Consider the following 12,095-nt stretch of genomic DNA (forward strand, 5'->3'; position numbering starts at 1 on the left):
GTTGCAGATGTAAGCCACTGTGTAGGTGCTGGGAATTGAACCAGAGTCCTATGAAGAGCAGCCAATAGTACTGAACCATCCCTAGAGTCCAGCTGATTTTAAACTTTTTAAGTCCTACAGATGTGTCAAGAAAAGGGCTGAGAGTCCTTGAAGTTTCTGTCCATAAAACTACCTCAGTAATCCTAATAGGAGTTTTGATGCCAAGGAGACCGAAGTGTTGTGAAGAAAGGGTGTGATCAAAATGCCCAGGCCACAGGAATGCTAGCTAGAAAGAAACCGGAGGCAGGCCTTTATTAATCAGCATTAAGAGACTGTTGGGTTGGTTGGTAAGGTTCTAGTAGGAGGAACAAACCACTTGAGGAAGCAAATGGAGATAACCTATAACTTATAACGTGCTTATACAGAGCAGGACAGAGGGCAAGTGATCCAGGGTCAATGGGGATGGGGGGGAAATGGGTGGTATTGCTGGTTTTGTTGTATTTTATTTACAATATAGAATAGACATAACCTTGTTTTAAAATTGCTATAGAAAGACTATAATGGTAGTAGCATTCAGGAGACTGAGGCAGTAGAATTGCCATTAATTTGAGTTCTGCTTAGACTGCTGAGTAAATTCCAGGGTAGCCTAGGATACACAGTGAGACTCTGTCTTTATAAACAATGGTATAAGAAAGAACCTACCAGAAGAGAGTGAAGGTTTGTAAGAGAAATCAGAGTGGAAAACAAGGTGGGTGCTGTGTGCTCTGTGTTCACATGTGCGTACACATGCACTCTTACAAAGTGCTTCCTTCATGCACACTTCTCTTCATAGTGGAGGCTTGTGGAAATCAATTCTTGTATCTTAGCTTAATGTTACATTTATATGCTACCCTAGAAAGAGAATTATGAGTGCCGTTTTAGCAGACCAAGTCCTCAAAATGTCCCGAAACATTGAAACATGTATGTATAGAGATGTGTTAAGAGCCTTCCCCAATTCCACCACTACCAACTCCCCCCCCCCCCAGAGAAGGAGAAAAGCAACAGTGCAGAGGGGATACAGTCTTGTGTGTGGTGGAGTGTCTTGGTGGTAGGATGCTTACTTGGCATAAGATGGCTTTGGCTTCTTGCTTGTATCCCTAGCGCCACCAAAAAAAAGGAAAAAAAAAGAAAAAAAAAGAGAGTCTTTGCTCTATGGTTGTTCTTACGCAGTTGGTGAAAAGTGCTGGTGACCCTGGTGTTACCTGTCTGTGGAAATGAACCAAGAACCTGGGTTAAAGGCAGACCTAGAGTATGAAGGGAACAGAATGAGAAGTCTTGAGTTGTTTGCTTAACAGCTTTACCATGTATGTTTTTTGTGTTTTTAAGTCAAAGAATGTCCAAATGATAGGGTGAGCAAGTGTGTGTTGTTGGCCCATGTGCTCCAGGTCATGAAGGAGTGGCTGAGGATTTGTACATCCTGGCCTTAATTTCTTGGGCACATGAGACGGTGGTTCTCAGTGATAGGTTTCCTGCTCTTAAATAGTTCTTTTTTTATTTTTTTTTTTTTTTAACTCATTAAATTCTCAACAGAAAGAGAGAAATGTTGGCACTCATTCACTGGGAACCTTTAAGGGATTCTTGTCTGTTTTGTTTTCTTCTCTTCAGAAGAGAAATGTTTATCACTGCAACAAATGCCGGCTACAGTTTCTCTTTGCCAAGGACAAAATTGAACACAAGCTTCAGCACCATAAAACGTTCCGTAAACCTAAGCAGCTGGAAGGCTTGAAGCCAGGCACCAAGGTAAAGGGTTTGCCAGAAGGTGCTTTTCCAGTGCTGGGAAGGATAAGAGTAGAGGTGGACAGCACCCTGGGGTTTACTGTGAGTGGCATTCCATTGTTCTTCCTTTGATTCTCAGGTGACAATCCGGGCTTCTCGGGGGCAGCCACGAACTGTTCCTGTGTCTTCAAATGATACGTCTTCTAGCGCTTTGCAGGAGGCCCTGCCACTGACCTCCTCCACCGACCCGTTGCCTGTCTTCCTTTATCCCCCTGTCCAACGAAACATCCAGAAGAGAGCTGTGAGGAAAATGTCAGTGCCTCCTTCTAAATGCTAGGCGGGTGGGAACTGTGTGGGCAGGGCATTTCCTCATAGCCAGGGGAATCAAATACAGTCTGTGACAGTGGCAGTAATGAAACTTTTCTTTTTGACAGGAGTGTCATGGGCCGGCAGACATGTCTAGAGTGCAGCTTTGAGATCCCGGATTTCCCTAATCATTTCCCTACCTATGTGCATTGTTCTCTCTGTCGCTACAGCACCTGCTGCTCTCGAGCTTATGCCAATCACATGATCAAGTAAGTGGAGAGCAAACCAGGACTTCTAGTTAAACTCACTTCATTCCTTCCTGTTTCCATTTTGTTTCTTCAACTCCTAAAGCCATTTGTCCGTCTCTTCTAGGAATATTAAAGACCAAACCCGTATTCATTTGTTAGTCTGTGCTCCAAATAACCTCCTAGGGTCTTGCTACTGAAAGTATAGTCTAGGCATTGGATGAGAGCTTGTTAGAAATACTGGTTCTTAGAGGCAGGCAGGTCTCTGTGAGTTCGAGGCCAGCCTGGTCTACAGAACTAGTTGCAGGACAGGCTCCAAAGCAATACAGAGAAACCCTGTCTCCAAAAACAAACAAAAACAAAAACAAAGAAAGAAAGAAAGGAAGGAAGAAAGAAAGAAAGAGAAGAAATACTAGTTCTTAGACCCATCCTAGACCTGAATGAAAACGTGAATTGTAATTGCTTCTCAAGTTATTTTGTGTCTATATTATTTATATTGAAGTTTTGAGACGCTGATAGTCAAACTAATCTGGATTGAAGGGCATCTCTTTGTTTTGTCATTGGCTGGTAACTCTATTTCTTTGTCTTTCTCAGCAATCATGTTCCACGGAAGAGCCCCAAGTATTTGGCATTGTTTAAAAATTCTGTAAGGTAATAAAACACTTCTTGGTACTCTAATTTTTTAAGTTGTTAATGTCATGTCCTTATTCTGTGGAGTGGGAATGTGCATCGCTCTCTTATTTAAGCCTCAGAGTTTAACTGTTTATTGTCATTGACATATGTATCTAATATATTCTTGGCCCTTTGTTCTCTCTCTTAGTGGAATCAAGCTGGCCTGCACTTCATGTACCTTTGCTACCTCTGTGGGAGACGCCATGGCCAAGCATTTAGTGTTCAACCCCTCCCACAGATCTAGCAGCATCTTACCCCGGGGTAAGTGGGAGAAACTGGGGTGGGAGAAGGGATGTCATACTGTATCAGCTAAGAGCATCTTTCTCTGGCCCCCATTCACTAGGCTCACACACACTACACTTAGACTCTTATCATTCTAACCTGAAGTTAGATAAGATTGGGAAGACTGCCCCATGAATTGTCTATTAGTGGGTAGCGTGTTGAAATCTGAAGGTATTACCTATGGAAAATTGGGGGTTTTTTCCCCCCAACATCTAAATTTTTTTTTTAATCTCATTTTCCCAGGGCTCAATTGGATGTCTCATTCAAGGTAACATTCATTTCATGATTTAATGTGACTTTGCATGATGTGCTCTTACTAATACTATTATTTAAATTCCTAAGTTTAACTGATGTTTCTGCTCTCTGCTCCTCATCTCCACTCATTTAGGCCTGGCCAGACTCCTGAACGAGTATATGACCGGAACTCGAAGAATATGTATCTTCCACCTCCCTTCCTCCCTAACAAAGCTGCCACTGTGAAACCTGTAGGAGCCACCCCAGGAGAGCCTCAAGAGCTCGCAGTTCCTGTGACCCAGGCACTTCCATCACCAGCTTCAACTGCGACCCCACCAGCAACCCCTACTCACCCACAGCCCTTACCCCTACCGCCCTTGGCCACAGAGGGGGCTGAATGTCTGAATGTCAATGAACAGGATGAGGGAAGCCCTGTCACTCAGGAACCTGAGCCAGCATCCGGTGGTGGAGGCAGCAGTGGGGTTAGCAAGAAAGAGCAGTTGTCTGTGAAGAAGCTTCGGGTGGTACTGTTTGCCCTGTGCTGCAACACAGAGCTGGCTGCTGAACACTTCCGAAACCCCCAGCGACGGATCCGTCGCTGGCTTCGACGCTTCCAGGCCTCTCAGGGAGAGAATTTAGAGGGCAAATATCTCAGCTTTGAGGCAGAAGAGAAACTGGCTGAGTGGGTGCTGATCCAGAGAGAGCAACAGCTACCTGTAAACGAGGAGACCTTGTTTCAGAAGGCCACCAAAATAGGACGCTCTTTGGAGGGGGGTTTTAAGATATCCTATGAGTGGGCTGTACGTTTCATGCTGCGGCACCACCTCACTCCCCATGCCCGGCGAGCTGTAGCCCACACATTACCGAAGGATGTAGCAGAAAATGCAGGACTCTTCATTGAGTTTGTACAGCGGCAGATTCATAATCAGGACTTACCCTTGTCTATGATTGTGGCTATTGATGAGGTCTCCTTGTTTCTGGACACAGAAGTACTGAGCAGTGATGACCGAAAGGAGAATGCTCTGCAGACAGTGGGCACAGGGGAGCCTTGGTGTGACGTAGTACTGGCTATCCTGGCAGATGGCACTGTCCTCCCCACCCTGGTTTTCTACCGAGGGCAAGTGAATCGGCCTGCTAATGTGCCAGACTCTATATTGCTAGAGGCCAAAGAGTGTGGCTACAGTGATGATGAGATCATGGAGCTTTGGGCGACCCGTGTGTGGAAGAAGCACACAGCTTGTCAGCACAGCAAGAGCATGCTGGTGATGGACTGCCATCGCACTCATTTGTCGGAAGAGGTACTGGCCCTGCTCAGTGCCTCTAGCACTTTGCCTGCGGTGGTCCCTGCCGGCTGTAGCTCTAAAATCCAGCCATTAGACGTATGCATCAAACGAACTGTTAAGAACTTCCTGCACAAAAAGTGGAAGGAGCAGGCTCGGGAAATGGCAGATACTGCCTGTGATTCTGATGTCCTGCTTCAACTGGTGCTGGACTGGCTGAGTGAGGTGCTGGGTGTCATTGGGGACTCCCCAGAACTAGTTCAGCGGTCCTTCCTTGTGGCTAGTGTTCTGCCAGGTCCTGATGGCAACGTTAACTCACCTACACGCAATGCTGACATGCAGGAGGAGCTCATTTCCTCCCTAGAGGAGCAGCTGAAGCTGAGTGGAGAACGGTCTGAGGAGCCCTCAGCTTCTACCCCTCGACCCAGATCATCTCCTGAAGAGACAGTCGAGCCTGAAAGCCTTCACCAGCTCTTTGAGGGGGAAAGTGAGACAGAGTCCTTTTATGGCTTTGAGGAAGCTGACCTAGATCTGATGGAGATTTAGGTGCTGGGGTTGTGAGAGCATATGGAGTTGGGTAGGAAAGCTGAGGGAGGGTAGAGGGGCTTAGAGAAAGAGGGGTACCCGTGGCGTACTTGGTTATATTTTTAATTTTATGCCACCACTCCCCTGACATTGATACTTCTGTGAATTTGTGGGTTATTAGGAAAGCCAGTAGTGATCACTTCTGAGCCAAGGAGCTGATCCATTGGTTGGTTACTCACTTCTGCTAAAAACAGATTTTTGTGACTTTTTTTTCCCCCTTATTCTTTAATTTAAATCACTGTGTTTGCTATTTTTCTGACAAAATCTAGGAAAACAATCCTTTGTGGACAGATATTAAATTGTTTTGTTGCTTCCCCTTTTACCTCAATTGTATCATAGTATTTCTGGGTTTTGTTTGTTTTACTGTGTGGCCAATGTCTTTGGGCATGATACTATCTAATCATTGTTAATGTGAGAACTTTTCTGCAGATGGGAAAGAAAAAATATGTAGCTCACAAACTGGTTTATTACATATGTGGATAAATCTTTTTCATTGTGGTCTTAACACTTTTATATAAAACGTGAAAATGAAAAAATCCCACTGAACTCTTTCCTTCTCCTCCCTCCCCTCCCTTTCTCTAGAGGTGTTGCTTTCTACAGCAACTCTAGATATAGAATTGTCACTTTAAAAATACATGAAACCACCTTGAATCATCCAGAATGGATAGATTTTTTTCAACTTCCTCACCACCCCCTACCAAAACACAACAGAAACAATATTTTTTTTTGCACTTGTGACCCTTAACCCCTTTCCTGATTTTTTTACACCATCCTTTACTCTGGACAAAGGAGCACATGTGTCCCTAGCAAGCAAGAGGTACTGAGTGAGGTGACCAAACAGTATTCAGGAAGCCATCCCTAGTCTCTGTCTTCCATCAGTGAGCCCTGGCATAAACCCTGCCTTGTTGAACTTTGTCCTGTTAAACACATTCAGACAGCACACCTGCTCAAGGCATCACAAATACTAACTGGCATATGTTAAGTGTTGAACTCCTGCTAACCCGTGGCTTTCCCGTTTCAATGTTGAAAGAAGAAACTGATATGAAAAAAAAAGTATAGAGGTGTGCACAGAGGAAAGACATGAATCTTTATTTTTCACTGCCAACTTCAAGGAAAATTTTTCTACGATTTGCATGAGGGATTTTTTTTTTTTTTTCTTTTTTAAGAAAACGATGTACTCATGGTGATAAACCAAAACGTTCTGTACCATAGAGGGGAAAAAAAAAAAAAAAAAAAAAAAAAAAAGAACAAAAAAACCAAGGCTACCTTTCCCACAGCCACACCGTTGTCCATCCTGAGGCTTTCAGCAATGCTTCCTCCTGTGAGCCAAGGAGGCAACCTGCACAAGCTTGTAAGTGGTTCATCTTTAAAGTGTACATAGGTGGAACATTTAATAAAATGAGAGGAAATGGATTTATAACCCTTTTTCTATGTGTCCCTGTTTAATAGGCTTTCATAGGCTGGGAGTTACTCAAGATGTGACAGTAAAGGTGTGGTGCTTGTTACCACCCATTCCTCTCCCTGCAGTTTTTGTTTTCACTCCCAGCACACCATGACATAGTAAACAGGACGGATCCCAGACGTTTGCCCAGCTCTGAACCCATGGCATTGGAGATCTGAACAAGGATCCACCTGTTGTTCTCTTCCCCAGCCTTTTGCTCTAATGCCATTTTACTGATGGACTGTACATCAAAGCCAACCTTCTGCCTTTGAGAAAGCTGGAGAACTAACTCTAAGTGGTCACTTCAGTCCACAACCTCAGTCCTCTCTGGGTCGTCCCTGCAGCAGCCACAGCCTTAGCGGAGCTGGGTTCCTGGCCTCTGCACAGTGACTTTGGATGGGTAATTTTTTTTAAGATCATAGTAACAGTGGATCGGCTGGGTTTTGGCAAGCAAGTTGTCTTTGTGGACTCTGCCTGCATGGCTTAGTAGTAGAAGGAAGTTTTTTTGTTTTTGTTTTTTATAATTCAGTTTAATCAATAAACATGTATTTATTGACAACTTTCTGTGTTGAGATGAAGTATGTCAAAGTTCCTGATTGAAGGCTCAGGGTTTTCTTTGTGTGAACCCATCTGCTGCTGTCTTTATCACTCTCAGTAAGTAAGCGTCATCACACAGAAGACCTACTATTTTCATTTTTAAAGACAAAGGTTCAGAACCACCTCAGGAGTAGACCATTGCTAGTTTCCACTTAGAATATATTCTTTTTATGTGTTGAGTGTGGGTACCACAGGCTATTACAACACGCACACAGAAGTCAGGACAACTCTTGCGCCCCTGCTGTCCGGTGGGCTCTGGGGATTAAACTCAGGTCTTCAGGCCTATGTCCTCGGACTGTGTGTGTGCGCTCATGTGTGAGAAGCTCAAGTGTGGTGTCTATGACAACTTTAGGTATCTTCACTCTCCACCCTATGTGAGACAGTTTTTCTGCTTCCTTTGCCTGTCCTCCATTTCCCTGTAGGACCTGGGATTACAAGTATTTGAGCTGCTTTATCCAACTTTCTACAGGCTCTGGGGACTCAAATTTAAGTCCTTACATGAGCACAACAGGTGCTTTAGCACCCCGAGCCATCTACCCAGCCTCACTCAGTAATTTTTAAGTGATTTTATTTAATTATGTGTATGTATGTGGGTATGTACATGAGTACAGGTGCTCATAGTGGGGCAGTCATGTCCCTTGGAGCTGGAATTAGAGGCAGTTGTGAAACACATCCATGGGTACTGGGAATCAAACTCAAGTCAGGTCTTCTGCAAGAGTAGTATATCTACTCTTGAGCTAAGTCACCTCTCCAGCCCCCCATTTAGGATTTTTTAATAAACCAAATGCTCCTCAAAGTAACAGGTGCCAGAATTATAGACAATAAACTTTAAATATGTTTAGCAGCTCCTGAAAGTGTGGCTTAGGGGCTGAGAGCCACCTTACACAGTAGCTCTGCCACACACCACTAACCTGGGAAATTGCATTTTAACCAGTTAGGTTTGCAGCCATCATTAACCACCCCTACCCCACCCCAATATACTCTACATTCTTTTAGAATACATTACATGGGAGGAAATGAAGAGAATATTGTATGTGTGTGTGTGTATATATATATGCCAACTGAGTTACCAAAAATCAGGTTGACCCTACAAGAAGCTAGCTGTAGGACAGTCCCAATTGAATACTGTCTGGGCTCTTCTCTATTGTCAGGCTGCTCCTGTACTTGCTAAAAGAGCCTACATGCCCCCATCACCATTGCTTGCCTATAATCCCTCACTTGGAAGGCTGAGGCAGAAAGGTCTGCTCTCTGAGTTGAGGTCAACCTCAGTCACAGTGAAGGGACTAGGGAATGCAAGCATGCGTGCCCATGTGCTGTGCATGCCTATGTAAGATGCCAGCCTTAGGAGAGGTCAGGGTCCCTGGGGCCTTGGCCATCAGCCTGGCTGCACAGGTAAGCTCAAGTTCATTAGAATTGTGTCAAAAAAAAAAAAAAAAATTAAGGTGGAGGATGACTGAGGAAGACTTCTGACATCAACCTCTGGGCATGCACGCAGGAGCTAAATGGCACTGTCCAGGAAAGGAAACAGCACAGGATGAACACAGCAGCAGTTGAGTTCTAGGTGTTAGTGCCTTAGAATAAAAGCAGTCACTAGGTATGGTGGCACAAGCATGTAACTCAAGCATTCGGGAGGCAAAGGCAGGCAGATTTCTGGGTTCCAAGCCAGCCTGGGCTACACAGATCCAGTTTCAAAAATAAACAACTCAGCAAACATTTCAAAGGGTTGATTTATTTTACAAAAGTCTACCTTTGAGCCAGCTAATTCAAATACAGAAGGGTACAGCTTCAACTGCAGGCAGCTCATCTGTATCTCATTCAAAGCCACTAAAAGAAAAGGGAACACGAGAAAGGTGAAGTACATCAGCTTCTGAAGGCGCTCTCTCCTCTGAGAACCACCACCCGGGGAATTAGCTCTCCAGCAGGGCCCAGCTCTGTGCAAGCCAAAGTCTTTCCAACTCTCCCACACTTTGTTTTCCCTACTGTAACTTTTAATTACCTGATCATGTGGGCAATATCCCAGTTGGTCTCTGCTGTTAGTGGTCCTTCTATCTCAACACCTTTTTCAGTTACGGTAGCAATTTGAAACTGAAAGAAAACAAAACATGTAATGGAAATACCCAATATGGACAGGTCAAACAAGACCATTTGAAAGTAACAGAACCTAGGTCCCAGAATTTACAGTTTAGTTTTTAAGACAGGGTATCACTATGTAGCCCTGGGCAGTCTTGCAACACTCTCTGTAAACCAATACGGCCTCAAATTCACAGAGTTCTGCCTGCCAGTGCCTCCTAAATGTTGGAATTAAAGGTGTTCAATATTATGCCTGGCCCCAGAATTTGTATTTTTGTGCCCATTTCTTACCCGGTTGTATGAACGGGCATCTCGGTAGTACAGCACTCGCATGCAGCGTTCTACAAGCTCTCGGGCCTCAGTCTGACTCAGTACTGGTTGTTTCTCCAGAACTTCTCGAAGCAGAGGCTAAAAAGGTAGGCAAGACATGGGAGAAATTAGACACTGGCTTAAAAGTAGGCAACCTGCTCCAACCCATGTAAACAATCACCAAAGTGAATAGACTTCTATCCATTGTCACAATAGAACTAAGTGCTGCCTTTTTTTGTTTCATTTGACATTTACTTATTTTGTACATAAGTATGCATATGCATGTTGAAGTCAGAAAATAGCTTGCAGGAGTTGTTTTTCTCCATTACTGGGATCCTGTGCTAGCTATGAACTCTGACAGCAAGTGCCTTTACCAGTGAGCCATTTCTGTTTTGTTTTTCAGATGGAGTCTTGCTGTGCAGCCCAAGCTGGCCTGGAATACAGAGTCCTCCTGGCCCCAGCCTCCTGTGCACTAGGATTACAGATATCTACCACCATGCCCAGCTAAGATCCTCTTAAAGGGGAAGTCCTAGGGCTTCCACCCTGCAACAAGGCTATTAATCCCATTGACCCCATCTTGTCACGGGAAGGTCCTGTGAACACACTCTTCTTATACAAAGAAAACCAGATGCCAATATCAGGATCCTAGCCTGTCTCTTACCTCTTTTCCCCATTGCCAGGCCCACTACATACCTGAGCCAAGTATGCACCATAACCAGTGGCTAGTGAAGGGGCTTCATAAGCTACACCAAGCATGTCCACATAACCAAGGAAGCTAGAGGAACAAACATCAAAGAACTCACTTAATCTTCTATTTCTTGTCTGAATTAGGAGATGGGAATTCTCTGGAGTTAAACAGATTGGGGTGGGGGAAACTGCACCACACAAGCACCCATACAAAATAAGTGTAAAAAACATTCTTTTAAAAGGCTGAAGAAAGCCAGGCAGTGGTGGTGTATGCCTTTAATCCCAGTCAGTACTCAGGAAGTAAAGGCAGATTTCTGTGAGTTCGAGGCCAGCCTGGCTACAGAGTTCCTGGGCAGCCAGAGCTGTTACACGGAGAAACCTGTCTCATAGGTGCTAGGTCAGGTGGTCAAAAAAGTTATCAAATACCTTTCTCCATCAGCATAGCCTCCAATGACCATAGTGTTCCACAGAGGATTCATCTTGGAGCGACGGCTATACATGGCCCTTGTCAACCATGAATGAATAGCTCTAGGGCTATAGCTGTGACCATCACCCAACAGCTCTTCATCAATCCTTAAAAACAATTGGTTGAGAAAGTAATGATAACAGAAATCAGGTTCCCCACCCACCCTTGATCTACACCCAATTTTACACCCGCCCCCATCCCAAAAGGCATTCAAAACACATTCACGTTTGACTCTCAATTCCCCAAAGCCTCAAGTCCCCCCCATTCCACCTAAGGAAATAAACAACGGGAGGTTCTCCGCTCCGCTTGGAGGAGACTTACACCATCTGGCCGAGAACTTGCTTCAAATACTGGAAATCAGCGTAGTCTCCCGAAGCACCAAGCATAGTGCTGTCGTTAACTCGCATAATACGAGAGATATTACGGAAACGAGCCAGGGAGCCATAGGAGCCCAGCATGTCTGCAGCAATAACCACTCCGCCGTCGAACTTCACCCCGAGGACCGACGTCCCAGTCACCATGGGGTTCCTGAAGAATGAAGAGTTCCTGAGTGCGGCGGCCGGGGCCCCGGGCGCTGCCGCCTTCGCGCCGCAGGTCCCCAAATCCCGGCCCGCCACCCATTCCTGGCGCGGTTAAAGCGCAACTCACTGGGTCCGGGTGATTGGACCCTCGCAGAGCGCGGACGCCGGGTCCATGAGGGCGCAGGGAGTGGACGGGACGCGGTAAAACTGTCCCGGAGCCGGACCCCCGGCCCAGTGGCCAGCCCGTGACTCCCAAAACGCCTCCATCTTAGTCACCACAGCCGGAAAAATGAAAGCGCTTGTGTCACCGGAAGCAGAAGTGGTCCTTTGTTGTTACACCTCTCTTCTTCCTGCCAGACACTTCCGGGTACCATGAGTGGCAGGTTCCGCGTTGATGGACACTAGTAACCGCTGAGACTTGACAGTTAGAAATGCACAACATCGCATCCCTGTGTCCCACTGCCGTGACTGGATCTGAGGATTCTGACAATTTAATAGGAGCAGACTGTGTGGGACAAGATACTGTCCTGTGTGGATCAGTATCCAAAACTTGGTTTGAAGAATCATTGAATCCAAGCTCTCTTTACAGCTTTCCTTCTGAAAGCAGGCCTATGTACCAGGCATTATTCAACCCATTTTACAGACGCTGCAGATACAGTGATATAT

At 45.3% G+C, this 12,095-nt stretch overlaps 2 protein-coding genes across 6 annotated transcripts in view; one reads left to right on the plus strand and one right to left on the minus strand.

The window, feature by feature from the left end:
* Positions 1-5,843, plus strand: part of Pogz (pogo transposable element derived with ZNF domain) — a 40,189-nt gene extending 34,346 nt beyond the window's left edge. For all 5 annotated transcript variants that reach the window (XM_051199413.1, XM_051199414.1, XM_051199415.1 and 2 more), the window contains 7 exons: positions 1,624-1,758; positions 1,874-2,046; positions 2,169-2,309; positions 2,880-2,936; positions 3,106-3,218; positions 3,483-3,507; positions 3,628-5,843. In XM_051199413.1, coding sequence (XP_051055370.1) covers positions 1,624-1,758; positions 1,874-2,046; positions 2,169-2,309; positions 2,880-2,936; positions 3,106-3,218; positions 3,483-3,507; positions 3,628-5,299 — 2,316 coding nt within the window. In that variant the 3' untranslated portion in view covers positions 5,300-5,843. The remainder of the gene's footprint in view (positions 1-1,623; positions 1,759-1,873; positions 2,047-2,168; positions 2,310-2,879; positions 2,937-3,105; positions 3,219-3,482; positions 3,508-3,627) is intronic.
* A 3,242-nt stretch (positions 5,844-9,085) lies between these two features.
* Positions 9,086-11,732, minus strand: Psmb4 (proteasome 20S subunit beta 4). Its single transcript, XM_051199433.1, has 7 exons — positions 11,557-11,732; positions 11,230-11,436; positions 10,869-11,015; positions 10,449-10,530; positions 9,738-9,854; positions 9,373-9,461; positions 9,086-9,200 (listed from the first exon to the last, which is right to left on the minus strand). The coding sequence occupies exons 1-7, from the start codon at positions 11,694-11,696 to the stop codon at positions 9,188-9,190; spliced, it is 795 nt and encodes a 264-aa protein (XP_051055390.1). The 5' UTR covers positions 11,697-11,732; the 3' UTR covers positions 9,086-9,187.
* Between the last annotated feature and the right edge of the window lie 363 nt (positions 11,733-12,095).

Source organism: Phodopus roborovskii, unplaced genomic scaffold, assembly GCF_943737965.1.
Source record: "Phodopus roborovskii unplaced genomic scaffold, PHOROB, whole genome shotgun sequence".
Lineage (NCBI taxonomy): Eukaryota > Metazoa > Chordata > Mammalia > Rodentia > Cricetidae > Phodopus > Phodopus roborovskii.

What these genes read in the sequence shown, in the direction of transcription:
- Psmb4 (XM_051199433.1), bottom strand. Translation starts at nt 11,696, where the DNA reads ATGGAGGCGTTTTGGGAGTCACGGGCTGGCCACTGGGCCGGGGGTCCG. An exon ending in GGTCCAATCACCCGGACCCA is followed by an intron (nt 11,437 to 11,556) that starts GTGAGTTGCGCT and finishes TTCATTCTTCAG; the next exon opens with GAACCCCATGGTGACTGGGA. An exon ending in GGCTATGCTGATGGAGAAAG is followed by an intron (nt 10,531 to 10,868) that starts GTATTTGATAAC and finishes TTGTTCCTCTAG; the next exon opens with CTTCCTTGGTTATGTGGACA.